This window comes from Anser anser, assembly GCF_964211835.1.
Source record: "Anser anser genome assembly, chromosome: 23".
NCBI classification, from domain to species: Eukaryota; Metazoa; Chordata; class Aves; order Anseriformes; family Anatidae; genus Anser; species Anser anser.
Window position 1 is genome coordinate 2,154,002 of NC_139744.1, and position 21,330 is coordinate 2,175,331.

Genomic DNA, 21,330 nt, shown 5'->3' on the forward strand with positions numbered 1-21,330 from the left:
GGTGGAAGAGCCCCAAATGCTCCAACTGTTTCGAATGCCTTTGCCAGGGAGCCGACAAGTTCTCCCTGTGTTTTCCTTCACAAAAATCCAGAAACTCCTCTCACCTCTACCCCTCTCCATCCCTGAAGGGATTCAAGGGGACGGGGCTTTAAAAATAAATAAATAAATACATAAATAAAAGCAGATATGTCTTATTGCAAGAGATGGTTACCACAGCAGAGGATGTTCCCGGTAACTGGATGGGTAATTTGCTGGGAGACAGGTACCTTGAGAATACTCACTGCGAGGGCAGCGTTCTTCTGCAGCTTGTTATAGGGGCTGTACTTGGGCTTGGGCGGCTTCCCAGCCAGCCTGTCTTTGTGCCTCCGGCTGCTCATGTGCTGGAAGAGGAAAAGAGCCCGAGTGATGGGCACCGACCCGGGGACCGTGGCTGGGAAGCCGCAGTCTTGCTGCTGATGGGGACAAGCAGCTGCGCGAGAGCCTGACCCCCCCCAGGTGCCCTGCAGGAAGGTGCCACCTCCAGGCTGCCCATTTATCCCACAGCTTTTGGGCTGGGACGCACCAGCTGCTCCGGAGGGACCCTCTCAGAGCTGGGTCAGATCTCCTCCCTCTCTCCCCCCAAAACCCAAAGCCTGTTTTCTCCCCACAGAAGGAAAAAAAAAAAATCAAATGTGGCCAGGACAAACATGCACAGATCCCCCTAATGCAGGGGAAGGATTTAAATGGGATGCATCCTATAAATCCAGGCCTCCAGAGAGCCTCCTCTCCCAAGGCCATCAGGTTTTGAGAGGGGATGCACACCCACGACCCAGGTGCTTTCACAGAGGTCTTTGCACGCCCACGACCCAGGTCCGTGCATCTCCCAGGGTAAAGACACGCATGAGGCTTGGCGTTCTCACCTGTTTGAGCTGGGTCTCTGAGTTCACGTAGATCTCGCACACTTGGCAGTGAAACGCCTTGTTCTGGATGTTGATGCTGCCCTTGTTGCCGATCCTCTTGGATTTGTGCCCTGCCCGGGACAGGAGCTTGCCTCGGCCTCGCCGCATCTGGGCGCTGTGACCTTCCAGCATCGACTTGTGCTTGGCGCCTGGGTGGCAGAGGGACAGGGACGCTCAGCAAGCATCACCTTTATGAATAAACCCAAATCATCCACAGCAGCACCCGGCAGCTCCCTCAGGACCCCAGTCCTGGCTCTGCCCCAGGAGCCCAGGTTCCCGTGGGGATGCAGCAGCCCGTTCCCAAACCCTTCCAAGCTCTCGCGGCCAGCTGCGCTTCGCAGGCAGACCAAAAACATTCTGCTTTCCCAGTGACACCCCCCCTCCTTCCTTCCACGTGTCAGACCTTCGGAGAAATTGCTATTTTAAGCGTGATCTGGAGCTCGTCGCCCTGTCCTGGGCATTAGCACAGTCTGCAGAGCCGGGCACGCGTCGCCCTCCGTGCCGCAGCATCTGAGCTATGCCCAAGGTCAGAGCAGAGCCGGCTGCCGAGCCAGGAATAGCTCAGCAGGGTTATGAGAGGCAGGGAAGGAGGAACCCCAAATCCCACACACCTGGGAACAGGGTGCTCTGTCCCTCCCCTTGCCGGCAAGGGGCTGGGGAGGACGGGGGTGGGCAAGTAATTTAAGCCCCTGCTAATTCATTCTATTTTTTTAAGGCTTTAAGCAAGGAGCCTGCGCTCAGCGCCTGTGCGACAGCCGCAGAGGAGCACCAGCCTGTGAACATGCTGTTTGTTTGTTTGTTCTTTTTCCCCCAAATCAGCTCCCGTGCTTGTAACCAGAGCTGACAGAAGCAAAAGGACACGTTTGCAGCTACGCCGTGTCCCGAGCCCACCCCCTTGGGGCTGGGGGTGCTGGTTTCCAGCTCCCACTGTGCCATGGTGGTGGTGGGGGCTTTCTTTGAAAACCAGGGTGCGGGGCTGGTTGATTTTAGCATCACCTACAAGAGGCTGGGAGCTGGCACTGCAAAGACCATGGGCGCCACTGGGAGTCACCCAGACCACAGCTGCCACCCAGCTCCAGCCCCCCCAGCCAGGCAGGGAGCACCAGGGGGGGGAAAACTGGAGTGAGCCATCGCTGCGGGGCTCTGGCCCATGGAGCTCACTCAATTCCCCCAGGTGCTTCTCAAAAGGAGCAGGAGCCCCAGCACCAGGCTGCTTTGGGGGGGGATTTTCCTGGGCCTGCAAGAGGCAGCTCCGGGTTGGTATCAGCTGAGAGCCCCGAGCTGCAACAGAATACAAAGCAGCCCCCAATCACTTGATTAAATACATCTGAAAACATCTCTTAATTAGAGACACGAACAATAAGGGAGCATTTGACCTTGCTAGAATTCACCCCATAAGCCGCAGCATAAGTAAAACATGACCACTTATCTTTGCAGGCCACCTTAATTAACCCTTTTTAATTAAAGCACTGTTCATTAACTCACACGGGTTCCCTGCAAGCCTGGGCGGCTCCGTTTCACTGCAGGAACACGGAGGGAAACGCGCAGAGCCCACCCCTGGCACAGGAGATGCCCTTACCGGTGTTGTGAGCCTCCAGCTGGGACAGGGAGTTGACGGTCACCTTGCAGGTGGGGCAGTACAGGTGCTGCTTGCTCTTCTTCCCCTCCTTCTCGCTCTCAGGGGCCGAGCCGATGCTGCCACCCGACTCGGCCGCCTGCATGGCCGGGGAGGTGACGCTGGTGGCATCCGAGGCGCCCTCGGACAGCTCGGAGGCCGGCGGGGAGCCCAGCGGCGCGGCGCTGCCCGACAGCTCCGCCGGAGCCTCCTCCGAGCTGGGCGGCAGCGCCAGGCTGCTGCACTCGCCGTCCGGCTCCTTCGGGCCGTTGCTTTGGGCTGGCAGGAGGGAAAAGGGGAAAGGGAAAGGGAGAAGAAGGTCAGAAGGGGAAAGTTCTCTTTTCTTGGATGGGTTTTCTGGATTTCAGAGAGCAACACCCAAGCCCAAGACTGTCTCAGGCACTGCCTGCTCTCTTTTTATTCCTGCTGTGGGTGGCTCTAACCCAGACCTCTCTCCCACTACAGCTTTTATCCAGGACTCACTGCAGTGTGCTCAGCACAGAAGCCCCAAGGAGCCCGTGGCTCTGGAGGGTGCTCGCTCCCGCCGGGGATGTGTGAACCCATATCAGACACCACGCTCCAGCAAGGGCAGGGAATGCTTGTTTCCTACAGCCATTATCTCTATTTCTAAACATTGCCCAGAGACACCAAATCACTGCTCCTTTCCAAGCAGCCTCAGGCTGGGGCACTACAACCCTGGGCTGGGTGCTGTACGGACACGGCAAAGCCCGCTCCTGCCCCAGGGGCTTTTTGGGGTACTTCCCCAAGGGGGCATTTTGGGGTGCTCCCCGCCATGTCAGATGCTGCAGACAAACATAATTGGGAGCAGCCCCTGCCTTGAGTGCCCCCATCCCAACTCCCAGGACCAAGCAATGTTTAAGCACAGAAAAACTCAAGGAAATCCCAGCCCCGTGCTTCAGCTGCATGTCACTGAGCAAGGCTTGGACACACCAGCTTCGTCCCCCTCTCTCCATGGTCAGGATGCGATCCCAAGGTTGAAGCAGACCCACACATCCTCATCCCTCCTTCCACTCCTCACCGCCACAGCTGGGCCACCAAATAGGCTCAAATACTCACAAAATGGGACTCGGGCTTCTTTTGCACCTCTTCGGTGCAAAAAAACACGAGCGATGCTGCTCCCAGCTTGTCACAGCAGAGATGCTGGCATACCACAAGAGCTCATTTACTAATTCTTGTGGTGTAAAGCTGCAAGTCACCAATGCCACCATCCTAATCCAACCCAAGCAGCTGACCCCTGAGGGATGCTCGGGCACAAGGCTGTGCCCACAGCTGGCAGCGGTTCGGGTTTTAACCCAGATCCTCACCGTGCTGCGGCCGCACCAGCATGGTTCGCCCAAACCCTGCCACACCACCCAGAACCAGCCAGATCACCGCAGCAGCCCCAGGGGTCACCGCTGCAGGACCCCCCCAGGAACCCCCACCCCCCGTACCTGCGCCGCCGGGGTCCCCAGAGCCCTCCAGGCTGGGGGCGAAGTCGGCCGCGCCGTCCCGGCTGCTGGCCCCCGCTGCCTTCTGCTTGCTCTTCATGGCCTCGATGGCTTTCAGCCTCCGGGCGTGCTTGTGGCCTTTGTAGTGGGCTTCTGCCTGGTTCTGCAGGGGGGGAGAAAAAGGGACAATGTCGGTGCTGAGGATGGACAGACGGACGGACGGGTTAACGGGGTCAGCCCCGGGCTGCTCGGGCAGCTTTCCAGCACCCCGCAGAGGTGTGCGGCCATCTACCCCGCTGACATCCATCCCCCGGGATCGGGGCCGCCTCGGAGGTGGTATTTTTGGCTGGGTGCAGCACAAAGCCGCTTTTCTCCTCTCACCTGATCGCCTCACACGCAAATACATTCAGGCCGAGGTATCACTTTGCTAAGACATCGCAGCATTGCAAGGCTGAGATAAGGACCCTGCTCTGATTAAATGCATCAAGGCACTTCTAAAAGGAGCCTTCAGGAAGAAAAAAAAAATCACGACTTCAGAAACATACAATGAATCGCTGGCTGTAAAAATAAAATTAAAAAATACATTGGTGGGGAGGACACGTCTCCCATTGTAACCTAATGGGTGTCTAACATGCAATTTACATTCTCAGGCTCCTTTCTTCCAGAGAACGTTGAATAATGAAGTGCACATTGATGGGTTCATGCCTGCACGGAACTGATAAAAACATCCACAAAAGAAAATAACCCGAACGTTTGTGTACTTAGCAGTCAGGGACAATGCAGCATTGTCACCAAAAACAAGCCCAGTTTAGCAATTTATGGAGGCTAAATCCAATATGAATTAAGACACTGTATTGCCGAGCAGCACGGATTAATTTGCACGGCATTTTCAGGGGCCAGTTGAGGCTCCCAGTGCTGGGGAAGAAGCAACATCACTTTCTGTCCCCCCCCTTGCAGCTTCCTAAGGGCTGGGAACAGCACAGCGCCGGCCGGGTACGTGGGAAAGAAAAAGGCCCATCGGAGCGCACGAGGCTGAGCGGAGCCTCATTAGCAAACACAATCAACTCCCATCAGATAACGGGGGCTTGGACAGGGCTGAGCGTCAGCCTAAGTAGGTCACGGAGCATCGCCGCCGCTTTGCACAGGAGCAGCGTGCGATGATTTACACCCGTACGGGGGCTCCTGCAGACGTGACCTCAGGGGGACACGGGCAGGGACGGGGGCAGCGGCAGCGCGTGGTGGGAAAGAGCAAAGCAGCCGAGGCTCAGGGATCAAAGGCTGAGATCTGGATGCAGCCACAAGGGTAGGTTGGAAGGGAGGTGGCGGCACGTGGGGGCCCAGGAGCACCAACCCTCCCCGCACCATGCTCCCAGCCAGGGTACGGCTTGGAAAGCACCGCTTTTCCCTTTTGCTGCTTTTCCCGGAGCTGCTTGGTTGCTGTGCAAAAATAATTAAGCCTGGAAGAGCTGACTTTGGCTAGAAGAGCTGGATCTCCAGCAGGGCTCTGCTAATACAGCACGGCCAGGCTGCGACCACATCCCTTCAGGCACAGCAGCACTGCAGAGCCAGCCTGGTGCTCCCCGGTGGGTGCAGCGAGAGCAGCCCCAGGAGCCTTGGTGCTCAAGCAGATGAGCAAGGGGGGGCTCAGCACCACGTCGCTGCTCCGGGAAGGCACGGCCAAGCACAGGGTGATGCTCCCAGGCTGGCAGCTCTATAAATAACCCCGTGCTGCTGCTGCTGCCTCCCCCTCTGCCCTGCGCGCCACGGCGCGGAGGAGCGCATCAGCTCACCGACACCGACCTTCCAGAAGCAGTTCCCCGCTGCACATCCATGCAAAACGTCCCCTTGCTCACGGGGAGCCCCCTGGGGTCTCTTCCAAGGCAGGGGGGCAGAGCAGAGCCTGGTGCCACCCCCAGCTCTGCAGTCACCGGCTGTGCAAGTCCAGGCTCGGCCCAGACAACACAGACCTCAATACCCAAAGCTCTCTCTTAACACAGGGCAAGGCTCCTTCCCCAGAGCTGCAGCAAGAGGCAAAATGCTGGAAGGCAGCCCCCGTCTTGGGGTTTTATTGTGGTTTCCCCTCCCATCCTCCCCAGGAAGGGGGAACCCAGCTGCAGGTGGTTAAGCTGTAATTCCAGCAGGAAATTCCCTTGGCCATTCCCTTGGCCAGGGCGACCACCGCAGCCCCGTGGGGTTAGGGGCGCAGCCCAGCGAGGGGCTCTGAGCTGCTGGGGGTGTGGGGAAGGGGCCCCCCCACGCTGCGCTCCCGGCCCAGCTGCCTGCAGACCTCTCCTGCCGGGTGCTGGGTTGCATTTGAATGAGAATTCCCTTTCCAACTGTTTAATCAGTTTTCCCCACAAAAGATCAGCTGTGTGCAATTCATTACTGCAGGGATCAATGAATGTTTCCTGCCTCCCTCCTTCAAGGTGGTTGATTTACTTAGAATAAAAGGCTGGGGGGGGGGAGAGAGAAAAAACCACCTGCCGCATCAGAGCTCTGGGAAGCCAACGCAGGGAAGATTATATTCGGTTCCCAAGGAGCAGATATGAACTGCACGGGCTGATAAAGCAGCTTAAGCACAACCGCCAAGGCCAAGGCAGCAGGGAACAGACCTGAACAAAACGATGAGGAGCGGAAAGACAAAAGAGCCGCCGTGGTGAATAGAGGGCACAGCAGCCCTGGGAGCGTTCAGGCCCACGAGCAAGGAGGAAGCATCTTCCGCCACCCTGCCGGTGGAAGCGTCAGCCAGGGCGAGCGGAGAGCGAGGGAGAGGAGCAGCGAGGGGCTGCGCCACGTGGTGCCCTTGTCTTGGGGTGCGTGGGCAAGGGGCACCTCCGCCAGCCCGCTCTGCATCCCAGTGGGGCTGTGGGATGAGAGCAAAGGCAGTTTTGCCCTTGCTGCCCCAAGCCAGGGGAAGCAGTGGGGTTGCAGAGCAGCGAGTTGAGGCAGGGCTGTCCCTGCCGAGGCGTCCGGGGCTCTCCATGCAAGCACCGACAGGGAGGCTGCAGGCGAGGGAGGAGGATGTGAGCAGCACCTCCATGGGGTGCACCTCGCTCCTGCTCGGCCCCGGGGTGCATTGCAGGGTGCTGGCACCGGCCCCGCTCGCCCACCCAGCCCCACGCTCGGGGCCAGCCCCTTGCCGGCTTACCGCCGAGTTGAACCGCAGGTGGCAGATGTTGCAGGAGATGAACTGCTTCTTCTTGAGCGGGGTGGGCACGCCGAAGGTGTGGCTGATCACCGCCTTCTGCACGGGGTCCATCTGGAAGGGGAGGAAGGCACAGGGTGGCTGGGTGGCACCGGGATCCGCAGCACGCATCCCGTGGTGCCCAGTGTTTGCTCCTGGCTTCCAGGAACAAGCCTGGGGTCTCCCAGACCTCTCCGTGACCTCTCCTTATATATATTACGTTATATAAAACCTCTCCGTGGGGTGCTCTCCATCAATTCCTTTTTATTTTTTAAGCCATCCTTCAAAAACCACCAAATCCCTGCTGTCATCTGGCAGAGGGGAACGGCCCCCGTCCCCACCGCCTCTCTCCTCCAGGCAGTGATGGGGACGTGGAGGGGAGGGGGAATGGCACCACCAAGCCCTGCTGTCACAATGTCCCCCTCCCTCTTCCCCCCCTGCTCCACAGCAGCCCCCAGTGTCGTGGATGGCAAATTATCAGCTTCTGTTTGAGCTCCCAGCTGCTCTCCTCGATATCCCAATGACCTGGGAGGTTTCCGAGTGACTTAGCAGGAGCAGAAACCATGGTAAAAGAGGGTAAAATGAGCAACAGCCCCAAATCCTCCACGTGCGTTTTGCCAGGGAGCTGAAACGTTCCTGTACAAAGCCAAAGGTGCAAGCGGCGCCCGGGGACACCACGGCACAGAGCTCCCGCGGTGCCAACACAGGGGACAAGGGGACAGGGGTCCCACCTCTCCACCTGGCTCTTGCCCTGCAGCCAGCTTCACCTGGGCTCAGTGGGGTGGTGGGACACGGCCCCACACAGGTGTCCAGGGCAGGGGGACGAGGGTGCCTGCAGCCCCAGGCACGTCACAGGGCACGGTGGCCACGCAAAGCCACCCCGGGCTCCCCCCGGCGCCCCGACCACCCCAAGGCGCCCGTTTCGCCTGCTGGAATTGACTTCCAAGGCTGACGACTTTGCATCACGTCTTGGCTGCCTGCGCAGCCCCTGGTATTTCACAGGGCTTGTGCACAGAGGGAGCACAATTAGCTGCAACGAGCCGTGTCTTTCCACGAGACGATTCATCAGGGGCAGCGCATGGGGGCTGCCGGCGAGGCAGAAGCATGCAGGCTGATGACAGCCCCTGGCGCTTCTGTCCCTCCCCGATGCTCAGCGTCATTCCTCCGCCGAGGCTGCAAACTTGTTGGAAAAGCCATAATTGTTTTAAACAAAATGCATTTATTAAGGGAGGGGGAAATAAGAATCAGCTCTTTGTTTGAGCGTGGCTATAATCTATAATGCAAGTATTGTTCCCCTACCCTGTGGCATAGGAAGATTATCTTATCTGGGTCCTGCTGTCAGTAGAGCCTTGGGTTTTTAGGCGATCGTATTTCTCCGCAAAGCTATTTAGTTGCTGAGACAGGTGCATCAGTCTTCAAGGCACATGCCTGGACAACAGAGCCATTATCAAGACCCCAGATTCCATTCCAGGAGTGAGCAGAATGGTAAAGGCAGGTGATTAATGAAGTGCCTGCTTGCTATGAAATTTTTGCTCACTTCTGGAATATAAATGAAGAGGCGTTTGGGGTTCGGTGGAGAACCGGAGGAACCTGCGGATGGTGAAGACGCCGCTCCACCCCGACAGCAAACGTCGCAGCGCGCGGTCCCCGTGCTGCGCAGCGCACAAGCAGGAGCGGGGCTGGCGCTCGCGTGGAAGAGCAACACCCACCTTTTCCAGGGAAAGGCAAGAAAAACGGCTCTGCAGCAGCCTCAACCACTGCTTCTTGGCTGGCGGCTCCTCGCTGGGACCAGGAGCTCGTTTAAATCGCCAGGGCCTCCGATGGAGCAGCCCAGCAGCCCTCCTGCTCCGTCCGCCGCCCCCGTGGCAGGGGGAAGGTGCGGAGGGAAGGGAGGAGCAGGCACCAGGATGCACGGACGGAGGCTCCAAGGTGCAGGGATGAGCTTGATGGAGAATTCGGTGTCTGACAACGAAGGGTCCTCAATGCTACTTGCTAGCCACTTACGTGTCTATTAATTAGCACTAAATTGCAGCCTCTCGGGAAACCTCACTTTCCATTCTGGATGCTTTGGATAAAGGAACCCCATTAGCATCAATACTGGAGGACGTTTTCTCTCTCCAATCAAGTTTTATTCAGTTCATGTTTGCTGTAATGGAGCCCGGCCAGTTTCGCATTCACTCCACGTCTGCTGGGTGGCCCAAGGGGCCCCTGGGCACCCTTCCGTGTCCCCTCTGTGGCAGGGTGGGTGGGTGGGCACAGCCACCGTGCACGCGGTGGCTTTGGGAGCAGGGTGAGGTTGGCCACCTCTCTTTCTGTAGCAAGCATCTCGACGCTGGCCATTACCTGGGTGCAATTCCTCCCCACTGACCACTTTGCTGTGCATGCAAGCTCCCTGTGACCCCAAAACCCAGTTCCATGCCCCAAACAGCCCCAGAAGCCCCACGCACCCAGCCACAACCACTTCGGCTGCCTTCGCAGCTCTCTGGCCATCCCTGCAATCCAAAAGCCATCACAAAAAAAGTGGGGTAAAGTCCCACTGGGGCAGCCTGGGCGCGTGCCAGCACCTTGCCACCCGTGTGAGCAGCGTGACGTGGGCACCGGAGCTTTTTTGCACGATGCTGAGTGGGGCTGACACTCAAATGCCCCCCGAGAGCCCCCGTTCTTCCCATCAAATGAAAATACAAGCACAACGTCAACTTCTCTCTACCATATGCAGTCTCTGCTCTTTCCAATAGGAAAAAGAACCATTGCAGTCCCTGCTTGCCCTCCCTGGGGACCCTGGTGCTGCAGCTTTACGTACCATCTCCCACGGACGTGCCTTTTCCCCCCGGTCTCCAGCACCTTTAACCAAGAACCCCAGGACCCAGCTGCTGCCAGTGCTGTGGGGCAGCTCATCCAAAAGCAGAGGTGGGTTTTTCGGGCACGGCACGCTTGGAGCATAAAGATCCCAGCTTTATCGCCGATTCTTATTGACTCACGTTACTTTATTTATCCCTGGATGTTCCTACCGATATAAATAGAGATCTCGGAGCCGAACTTCCTGCCAGCCGCCGAGGTCAGCACCGGGACGGAGCATCAGTTCACATTGCATCTTCTGGGGTGGTTTTGCGAGGCGCTGCTAGGTCCTGGGGATTTGCAGCATCGCAAGAGCTAGAAAGTGCCCTTTGAGCATGTAACTGTATTGCTAGGACTTTTTTTTTTCCCTGCTGTTGTTGCTTTAAGTGGCAGGAGAGCTCAGTTTGGAAAGGTTTTGCTCGCTCCAGAGTAAAACATCTGCTGGGTTCATGAGAGCATTGTGACCTGCCCAAAGTGCAAAGCGTTCAGCTGCGCAGTGGCAAACAGCTCGTGCTCTGCGCTGCTGCAAGGGGTGAGCGTTACCCGGCGGCCTGGGGACAAAACCACGCCAGATCCTGCCCGGCATCACCAGCAAGCAAAGGCCAAACCTCTGCTTTCTTCTTATAACAATTCATCTATGGCAGCTCACTCGGGAAGCACGATACGATGACCCCCTCGCTCCTGCCCCCTGTCCCACCTAGCCCCCATCACCTCTCCAGCACGAGAGCATCCTCGCAGGACTAAAAGCACCGGCCTCGGGATGAGCTCAGGGCAACCCGCTGAGGATGCAGGGCGCTGGCAGGGATCAGAGAGCACAGAGCCTGGCAGGGCAGCGGCCGAGCCTGTCCCTGCACAGCCGGGCGGCTCCCGTGAGTGCAGGAGTCATTTTCCAATTTTTTTTTTTTTTTTGAAGCTCTAGAAAGCACGTGCCAAGGCAGGGGCAAGCGAGCGCCAAGCAGAACAAACAACAGTGTCTGGTTCGAGTTAGCTACTGACTCCAGAGACTAAAAAAAGGAACACAGACAAAGAGCAGCAACGTTAATGGCATCAAAAAAAAATCCTCCTCTCCTGTGTTCCTGCTTGTTAGCACAGGGGAGAGACAGGCTAAAGCCGGGATTTCAAAAGAGCTTAAAGGAGTTAGATGTCTGAATCCCATTCAACAGCAACAGGAATCCGGTACTTAATTTCTGGGGCCGACTTTGAAGATCTCGGTGATAATTTGCACCTTCGGAGCACGTTTCATCTCAAAGCCACTTACAAAAGGCTGGTGAGGATCAGGTCCCTGTTTCAGCAGGTGGGGAGGGAGTTCAGGAAAGTCCCATTTTTAGGCTTATGATTAAAAAAAAAAACAACAGACATTTACCAAAGGCAGGAGCAACCAGACTGCCTGTCCCAGATGCAGGGACCCGGATGCGGGCGGCGTCCCACCCTCAGCGCTGGGCAGGATGGATACCCCTGCTAACATCCTGCTAACCATCAGGACACGGCCTTGTGCTGCGATGTGTGATGGAGGAGCTCTACAAAGTGATGTTCAACCACCTAACCCCAGTGTTTGGCCCCACTTCAGCCCTACCTCGAAGCCCCCGCCGGTAGGAGGCGTCCTGCAGAGACCAGGCTCACCCTGCGCCTGCCTCTCCGCACCTCCTCTCTCCTCCTTTTTTCCCTCTTTATTTATTTTAAAACTAATGAACTGCTCTCCAGAGCGACTTTACCGCTATCGATTCCAGGAGCAAAACCCCATTGATCTTGGTTTCAACAAACCACCTTTTTAATTTTGCTTCCCGAGGGCGACGGTTGGGGCGAGAGGCAGCCTTCGAGGGTTCCTTCCTTCGCCCCACGCTGGCACCGCGTTTGCTCCAAGCTAAGGGCAGAGCAGGCGCCTTGTGTAGGTGAAGAAGAGCCCAGTAATGAAGCCAGGAGTTATCTGGCTGGGTTCAAGGAGCAGAAGAATGGAGAAGAGGGTTTTTTTCTGGGGGACAGAGGGAGGAAGGGGTCCGGCGGCCGCAGCCCACCCGCCCACGGGGACTCACCGTGTTGAAGTTGGGGAAGAGGTTGAGCGGGGACGTCCCGTTGAGCCTGAAGGTCAGGAAGTGCTTGATGTCCAAGGGGGGGTGAAGGGGCCGGCCGGGAATAGGCAGCGAAGCTAGGAGGGGACTGCTGTGTCCAGAGGGACCTGGGCGGGCAGAGGGGAGAGAGCAGCGTTAGCACGGGTGGACCCCACTCATGCACGGGGACAAGGCCACCAGGACGGTCCGACACTGCTCTGACCCTTTGGCGACGTGTCCCAGACGGGGGAGTTCGGGGCATCCCTCTGGTTTTTGCGTTCAGCCCCAGCACCCCCGCACGAAGCCCGACACAGCCATTTCCATTCTGTGATTCTACATCGGAGCATTACATGCGATGGAGTCTGAACCATCTGAAGAGCAGCAAAAATCCGCCCCCCCCCCTAAAAAAAAAAAAAAGCACCCCTCTCCTGCGGGATATCCCACGGGGGGGGCTCCAAAGCAGCCGATGGAGAGGCACGGGGAGCATCCCAACCACAGCTGCCCCCCCTGAGCAAAACACTGAGCTGAGGGCAGGGGGCAGAGAGATGAGCAGCCCCCAGCACGCCACGGCCCCGGCTTCACACAGGTGTTGAATTTTGGGCCCCTCCAAGCCTTGCAGGCGCCCCAGCTCTGCCTCCCCGCCGCTATTTTGGGTGGAAACCACCCGCAATCCCCAACCGCGGCTCCGGCAACAGAGCCGCCCACTCCCCATCCAGGCTCTGCTGGCTGCCTTGCATCTTCCCCCGCAAACCAATTGTGAGCTCCAGCGTGCGGTGTAAAAATAGCCTGCGGTTATTAATAATGTTCTGTTTAAAAAGAAAACACCCGTAGGGACAAGGGAACGGCAAACAGAAGGGATCTGGAACCCAGGCATTAGTGCAAAGGCAGCGGTTTTCCATGCGGCCTGATCCATCCCCCCAGACACCTCCCTCCATCCTGCACGGGCCAGGCTGGGAGCCTGCGCCCTGGGATCAAAGAGTGGAGAAGGGTTAATAAGCCAACAAATGAAGAAAATAAAATATTAAAGGTTTCAATATGCTGTGAGCCAAAAAATCCCATTCACATCTCACGCGACTCCATCCCTCCTCCTTCAGCCCCTTTCAGCAGCCTGGACCATGGACAAGGCTATTATTATTATTATTATTATTATTATTATTATTATTATTATTATTATTATTATTATTACTGTTACTATTATTACTATTATTATTATTATTATTATTATCTTGGTCCTTTTCCACCTTGTTTTCAGGACTTTGCTCTGCTGGAAGATGCTTGGGGTCGCAGCGCTGCCCTCAGCCCACACTCCCTCTTCCAGCGTTAGGAAAAGCGGAAAACCCATCAGGAGAAAAAACCACAGCAGCAGCAGGGGAGAGGAGCCGTCACCCACCCCACAAGCCCCAAAAAACCTCCAAAACCCCCAAATCCCCCCACACCGGCTCCTCTACCACGCGGACTTGGCTGGACGAGGAGCTCGCTCCCGCAGCGCGTCGTTGCTGCTCCCCCGCTGCGCTTTGCTTTCTGCCCTAAACCCGACTCCCCACTGGCAAAAACCAGGCTGGCGCCGAGAGAAAAATCTGAAATTCAAAGTTCGGGAGATTTTTCTGAATTTCCGAACGGGGAGCTCGCCGCGCTGGCCCTGCAGGCAAAAACGACCTCTTTCTGGGAGAGCGCGCACGGCCGCTCCTTCATCTGCACCGGAGCGGTCCCTGAGCCAGTCCTGACTCCGGGGGAAAAATTACATTTTGCTTCATCAGGCGTGCATTGATCGAGTTAATTCCAGAGTCGCCCAGAAGGGAAATCTGTGAAACTGCTCCAAAAATAAATAAATAAAGTAATAGCAACAGCGACGAGGGAGGCAGCAAGAGCAAGCAGAAATGGGTGAACGATGCATAATTAACCTTCCGAGGCATGAAGCAGTATTTCTGCCTCAAATCGTCGGAGATGGCAGCACCCTGCACCCGGGGACCTGGCCCCTGGGGACCCCCCCTCCAGCCTGCAGACGCAGCCCCGACCGTGCCGAGAAAAGCTGTTGCAGCAAAGGCATTTGGGGCTGGATTGCAAAGGTTTCCGCTTGCCTTTTGTTCATGCACTTTGCATTGATTGTGCTGGCCTTAAAACCCAAGATATATTACATTCAACATTGGGAGGAACAAGAGGGCAAGTGATGCCTCTGCCCCCATTGCAGGTGACCGAATGAACGAGTTTGGAGCTCTGTGAGCAACACCCGGGTGCTGCTGCCCGGGAGGGTGCTGGGGCAGGAGCACCCATGGGTGCTGCCTACGGACAGACTACGGAAAGGACATGCTAAGCCAGCCCTCGGCATCTTTGATCCCAGTTTTGTGGGTTAATCATTTTAGGGCTGGGTCAGAAGTTCAGGGGTAAAAGACACAGGATATTCAGAGAAACCCCATCCGAGATGGGACCCTGTGGTAGAAGGTAGGAAAGCCACCTTTCCTTCCAGATTTAGGTTGACAAGACTTCGCAAGACCCCAGTGAGCAGGAAAAGGCCTTAATCAGCATGGCACATCTTTCTGCAGAGCCCCAGCGAGGTGCAGGGGCTGTGCAAGGAGAGGCCACGAGCCCGTAGCAGGCACGAGGAGGAAAAGCACCACTCAGCTGAAAGGGAACGTGCTGTGGCTGGCGCTGCTCGCACTCCCGTGGCTAAAGGGGAAAAAAAAAAAGGAAAATAATCACGCGGCATGGGGACAAAGTCACCGTCAGCTTCAGCTTGCCTAAACCTCAGATGATCACAAAAGCATGAGCACTGGATGCAGGGAGCAGGCAGCAAGCAGCGCAGCCACAGCCCCAGTGCAAGAAGGGCTCCTGGTCACATCCTGAGCTCCAAGACCCATCCCGAGCTCCCAGTCCTATCCTGAGCCTCCAGTCCCGTCCCGAGCTCCCAGTCCCATCCTGAGCTGCTGCTGGGGTGCACAGCCGGGGGGCTGCATGGTGCTGGGGGCACCTCCCCAAGGTCATGGGGCCACAACGGCTCTCACCTTACCTTTGCTGCAGGGCAGATTCCGGCAGCAGCTGCGGGCTGTATTTTTAGGTATTAATTAGACACTCAATTACGGGGATTTGCTTTGGTGAGAGTGGCAGGGCCCCTGGGTCTGTCTAGGATGACACGACCTTACCCGAGGGGACAGGCACGGCCACAGGCAGGGAACAGCACCCCCGGATGCCCAACCGGCAGCTCGGGAGCAGGATCGGTCCCCTCGCTGCAGGGCTGCTGCCAGGGCATGGGGTGGTCATGGTTTTTCCTCTCCCCCCAGGTTTGGCAGAGGAGCCCCCACCTCCGCAGCAAGCCCTGCTGTGCTGGCTCCTTCTCGATGCTGCCAAAAAGCAACGAGCTCGAGGGCTCCAGGGAGCGCTTTCAAAGCGCTGATGGAAGGAAGGCAGTGAGGGAGCCCTGCATTTCCAGCACAGACACCACAAAATGGCTTTGCCCCACTCCCCAGTTAGATTTTGGGGTTAGTGACGCCGAGGACACTCGAGCTGATCTCCAACGCCGCGTGCCACTGTGCTGAAGCTGCGGTGGTGGATCCTGGATGCCCATGGAGGCATCCCCCCTGTCTGACCCACTGCAGCGCTGGGCGCCCCGTTACCACCCCTGGCTCTGCAGCAAGGACACCGATTTTCCTAAAAGAGCATCCCAGGTCTGACCACACACCACATGGAGCCACAGCTTCAGCACCACACATTCCCTCTCCAGAGCTCAGCCAGGAGCAACCGAAGCCACCCCAAAACCCCACAGATGCTCTGCGAGGGACCTTCCCGGCTGCTCTGAAGCTCAGCACATCCCCTACCCCACGAGGCAGCCGAGTCTCAGAGCAGCCCCTGGGATTTAAAGACGCCTTTCAGACCTTTGTTTAACCAAGCCCCCGCAGGAACGGGGCCCACCGCTGCCCGCAGCCTCCCCCTGCAACCTCACTCAGCCCCCGTTCACCGCGCGGGCGCAATTCTGCAGTCGATTCCCCCCTGACCCCCTGCCAGGCTGCTGAGAGCAACTGCGGCGCTCCAACGCTACGTCTGCACGAACCTCCGAGCCGTGCCTCTGCGAGCGGCAGCGACACCGCTGCGGGTTTTTTCATACCGTCACGAGGAGCTGCCAAGGACCCGTCTCGCAAACAAACGCGGGGCTGCCTTCAGAGAGCAGCTGGCGCGGAGTCTGCACAAGACAGATGGAGACAGGAGCTGTTTATTCACACGGAAAGCCTGGCTCCCTCTCGTTCGGTAGGTGTTCTCAGCAAATTTTGGTGGTGTCTCAAATTCCTCACCCAGGGCTTTAAAGCTTTTGTCTCTGGCCAAGCGTGGACTGAATTCACTCCGGCTGTTTCCAGGAGGCTGGCTGGGAAATGCACGTATGTGCACTCCATGGTGCCAAGGGCTGTGGAGAGGGGAGAAGGAGCAAGACGAGGGTCATATCGCTGTACCACGGCCGCAGCACCCGAAACAGCCCGGGAGCACCAGCACCACTTGGGACAGACTGCCCTGGTTTTAGGAACATCAGGATTGCGCTGCCTCCGACCCCCCGAGCAGCCGAACGCAGTGAACCCGACCTGGACCTCAGAGCAGCAGATGCGAGATGCTGGAGACAGCGATGCTGTGCCTGCTGTGCGGGGTTTTTGCTCCTTGATACGAGCTGTCCCCACAGCAGGACTGGTTTTGGCAGAGCATAGCAACCTCCCTGCCCTGCTCAGCACCCATAGAGCCCCCAAAAAGTGTCTCCCCTTCTTCTGGGTGTAGGGATGCTCTGTGCTGCCTGCTCTGGCACCGATACCAGTTCCCAAGCGCAAGCGCCAGCCCGAGGCAAAGGCAAGGGGTGAACTCGGACCACCAGCACCGTGGGCATTTGGGTCAAATCCTGCCAGACTGCGCATCCTGGGGATGGTGCGAACTTACCTGGGAGCGGAGCTGAGCTGAATCCAGCAGAGAGACACGGTGCTCCCCACATGCTGGAGCGTTAAGCTGACGTGATGCTTTGGGCTGCTGCTTTGACTTTATTGCAAATTAAAATCAGTACGAAGGATCTTTTCATCCCCCCCTACGGAACTAAAGAAAACATCCCTCCAAGTTAAAAAACCACAACATTATCCCACCTAACACCCAAGGGCACACCATGCAGCACACGCTCCGTTTGGACTCGGTTGCAAGGCTCATGCATGGGCACTAAACCTGGTGACAAAGGCGCCCGTCCCACCTGTTGGCCGTGGAGTTTGCCAAGGCTTCGCTCACTTCAAGGTGAAGAAAGGGTTAAAAGAAAGAAACCAGGCTAAATGAACCCAAGTCTGTCCCAAAATAGATGTTAAAAGACTCTTTCTTTGGTTGCAAGGCTGCAGAATGCTCAGACTGCAAAGGGAGCTTCAGGACATGATGCCTTTTTGAAAAAACAAGGAATTCACTATTATTTCTTGGACCCTTGCTTATAATTTATTCTGTCATTGCAAAAAAAGTCCTTTTAGATATCTTTGTACATTAAACACTAGGAAAGTTAAGGTAGATCTTTTTAATATATATATATTTATATATATATTTATATATATACATACACATATATACACAATGATGCATTTAAAAGTTACTATTTCCTCAGTGATTACAATACCGTTCTTTAAATCGCTTGCTTCTGAAATGATCATGACTCGATGCCACTGCTAAAAATACCTTGTGCCGTGTGCAAGGAATACCAACAAGACACCACCAGACATTTCTGGGTTTGCCACAGAGCTAGAGAGATACGCTGCCTTCTCTGCATTCATTCTCGAGGCTCCGAAATAACAAAAAACAGATATTTTTGCAGAATATTAAGTAAAAGCTGCCAGATATTGTGCAAAGGCAATGTTACATTTGAGCGCAGGAGAAGATTTGCTTTCATCTCCCCTAAAAAAAAAAATTAAAACCAACACCCTGGAAAGGCCTCATCGCAAGGTGGAATTTCATCTGAGGTGACACCCAAGAGGAACACCTCCAGGATTTGAGATTCTGGCCAATTCAGACGTCTGCTTTGGGGGATGAAGGGCAGCAGTGGGGCCGGCATGGCTTTGTGGAGCATCCCATTCCTTCTTCCCAGTGCGGAGACAGCCATCGTCATTGCGGTGACTGGTGATGGGGAAGGAGTCATGGAGGAGGTGCTCGGGGCTGCCGTAGGACCTGGCTCCTGCCCGCAGGGCTCTGCCTTTGCCAGCCACCCCTCACTTCACCTGCGCCACGATGAAGCCAGACTCCCGCATGCTCTCGTAGTACTCGATGGCCAACGCAAAGTCAAACTCGTTGACGGCTGGCCCATCGATGGCGATCTTCATGAGGTCGGACAGCCCCTCGTCCTTCACGCAGCGCGACCGGCCGCGCTTCAGCAGCTCCCGGCCGCGACTGATCTTCTCGGCCAGCACCGAACCCAACGGCAAGGCCAAGGCGATGGCCGCGAGGATGGCGAAGTCCGGGAAGAGCTCGTGCATCTCGGAGTTGCTGTAAACCAGTTTGACACAGAGGTCCTTGAAGGACAGCTGGCTGAGGCTGAAGACGATCCGCTTGAAGAGGGGGAAATCGCTCAGGGCCCTCTCGCTCACCACCACCCGGGAGTAGGCCTGCAGGAGGAAATTCAGCTCGCTGACCCCATAGCTGCCAATGTCCTCCAAAGACTGGGGGTAACACTTGGGGTTGAAGATGGCCGAGAAGGAGCTGACGGCCTCCAGGACGCTGCTGGGGAACCTGTCCAGCAGATTGCCCCGCACGCTCTCCAGGTAGGTCTCCTTCAGGTGCTCGAAGTGCTTCAGGTGCACCTTGGAGCAGTTGGCCAGCTCCACACCCTTGTAGTAAAGACGTCTCTCGCCCTCCCGGTCATCCCGCGGGTGCTCGTTCATCTCGTTGAGGAACTCTTGGAGGTTCTGGCCGCTGGCGCTCTTCTGGGCCTGCAGGGTGGTGGCCGTGGCGGAGACGATGGGCTTCAGGATGGAGAGGTCGAAGTCCTCGATCTGGAAAAAGCGGCTGAGTTTCTGGAAGATGGGGAGGACATCCAGGAGGATCTTGGTGAAGGCCACGAACTGGAACTTCTTGAGCTCTTCGCAGAGGCCAAGGGCCACAGGAGACCGCTCTGCCTCGCTCTCCAGCAGCAGCACCAACGTGGGCCACGAGGAATCGATGGCTTCCACAGCCGGGAAAATAGAAGTCCAGTGGATGGCCTTGGGGCTCCCGAGGTCTATCTCGCAGAGGTCCAGGACACTCCGCAGCTCCTGCAGGCTGTTGCTTTCCCCCCTGAAGCTGGAGTAGAGCCTGTAGACGGCGTCCACGGTGGTCTCGTACTTCTGGAGGTATTCAATGCTGACGATGCTCTGGGTGGGCAGCAGGGAGCTCCCGTGGGACAGGCAGTGCATCTCCGTGAGCAGTGGACAGAGGGAGCTCAGCGCCGTCCCCACCCCGCTCAGCCGCTCAGCCACCAGCGAGGCGCTGTCGGCGCTGAGCCAGGTGATCTTCATGGTGGGGATGCCGAAGGAGCGCATCACCTCGCCCACCTTGCCCGCCACCGTGGAGGCCTCCCCGGCGGGCAGCTCGAAGCTCCCCAGGAAGGTGGTGGAGGTCTGCCCGTTGCAGGGGGAGACGGTGGTGGTGAACATGGCGAGGTTGCGGTGCTCCAGCAAGTCCACCGTCTCGTCCACCACCAGCCCGACAAACGGCGAGGCTTTTATCCTGTGCCTGTCCTCGTTGTGCAGGACCTTGGCGATCGCTGCCTGAGCCAGTTAAGGATGCGCAGGGCAGGCGGGGAGGGAAAGAGAAATACAAATGAACTTTAAAAGCACGTGGGAGATGTGCAGCACCCCTAGCAAAACAAGCTGCAAGGCACCCACGCTCAGGTCTCCCCAAAAGCAGCGCGAGGTCCCAAATCTGAGAAGCCCCTAAGCACGTGCTTGGCTCCCACTGGCCACTGGGCACCCGCCTTCAAAGCAAAGCATCGCCCGGAGGAATCGAAGACACTTTTGCTCATGTTTTAAGCTGCTTGCTGATTTAGGTGCAACAGCTGGGGATCTTAAATGCAAGTGCCTACAAATTGCTCTCAAACCCTGAGTTCAAGATGTTAGCAAATTCTGCTTTCGGTCCCTCAGGTATTTTTTAGGAGCTAGAGAAAGTCAATGAGACATTGGCACATTTGAACTGCAACTTCAGATACACGCTTGAAATTGGAATGTTTTAGCACCCGTTTCTGGATGAAAATATTTCCCTAAATAGTAGCTTAAAACATGGAGCAAGTCCATCAGTCACGGCTGTTTGGCACGGGAGTACCAAACCCAGCTTTCTCATGGAAAGAGCCACAGAAAGCATCTCTGCAAACCTTATTTAAAGCCATGCAATGCTCCCGTGTCCCACCATTCAGCTCACAACTTGCTGTGGCTCGCTTTTTGCTCCGTTCCATCCAAGTGCACAGCAATAGCACTTAAAGCAGCCACGAGCGCTGAATCACGCTGCAAGAGCAGGTTATATTATGGTTGTGTCCGCAGACCTCAAAAGCAATTTTGGCCTTATAATGCTGTGCGAGTTGTATATACAAGTCAACTCCCTGCTGGAAATTGCTTTCTCTTTTCTAATATGCTGCCTCCTGTTTCCCCTGGCCGCATCCCAAGCAGCGAGTTAAGGTCATCTGCTGTGGGCTGAAGGCAGCCAGCTCCCTGCATCCTCCTCCCTCCCCACTTCCTCAGGGCTCCCAAGACCCTGCCTGTGCCAGGAGCTCATTAAGACACCTAACCCCTGCTTCTTCAGCTGTGACTCTGTCACTTTAGTGCTTTTCAAGCAAAGCATGGGCAGGAGCAGCAATAAAACTTTGGGGCATCTCTGCCGCCTTTGCTCCATTTTAGCCATTTCATGGAAATGCCGCCGGTTCAGAGGGAAAACTTTCTCTGCAAGTGCAAAAGCTGTAAGTAGCACTCCAGGCTGAGAAATCTAATTAGTGGATTTAGCCTATCTGCAGTGAAATAGGGCTCTTTATATATATCTAAAAAGCCTGGCAAACTGCCAAACTTCACTAAAAAATTAATTCGATTTTAACAGGCATGAGCCATTTGTAAAATTCAAAAAAATATATGTATCCTTTCTCAACTCTCTGGCTACTTGATCTTTCTGATCACTCGGTTTAGGGCAAAAAGGAGGAAAAGCCCACTGTGCTGGCGTGCCAATTGAAGTCCCGAGCTTTCATCCTTCAAGCCTGCAGCATCAACTTGCAGCGATGGGCATCGCGCTCCGACAGCAGGAGTGGCTGCTCCTAATCCCTGTGTTC

General features: G+C 56.3%; 2 protein-coding genes across 7 annotated transcripts in view; both read right to left on the reverse strand.

Annotated features, from left to right (window-relative positions):
- The window catches only part of ZNF385C (zinc finger protein 385C), a 37,104-nt gene that overhangs the window by 3,241 nt on the left and 12,533 nt on the right, over positions 1–21,330 (reverse strand). Inside the window, exons 2-7 of the mRNA XM_083809247.1 lie at positions 12,051–12,193; positions 7,150–7,260; positions 4,005–4,164; positions 2,518–2,832; positions 900–1,087; positions 267–380 (exon numbers count right to left, since the gene is read on the reverse strand). Of these exons, the coding sequence (XP_083665373.1) occupies positions 267–380; positions 900–1,087; positions 2,518–2,832; positions 4,005–4,164; positions 7,150–7,260; positions 12,051–12,193 (1,031 nt within the window). The remainder of the gene's footprint in view (positions 1–266; positions 381–899; positions 1,088–2,517; positions 2,833–4,004; positions 4,165–7,149; positions 7,261–12,050; positions 12,194–21,330) is intronic.
- LOC310885649 (uncharacterized protein C17orf113) overlaps positions 17,560–21,330 on the reverse strand; it is a 55,710-nt gene continuing 51,939 nt past the window's right edge. For all 6 annotated transcript variants that reach the window (XM_083809235.1, XM_083809236.1, XM_083809239.1 and 3 more), the window contains one exon: positions 17,560–19,792. In XM_083809235.1, coding sequence (XP_083665361.1) covers positions 18,260–19,792 — 1,533 coding nt within the window. In that variant the 3' untranslated portion in view covers positions 17,560–18,259. The remainder of the gene's footprint in view (positions 19,793–21,330) is intronic.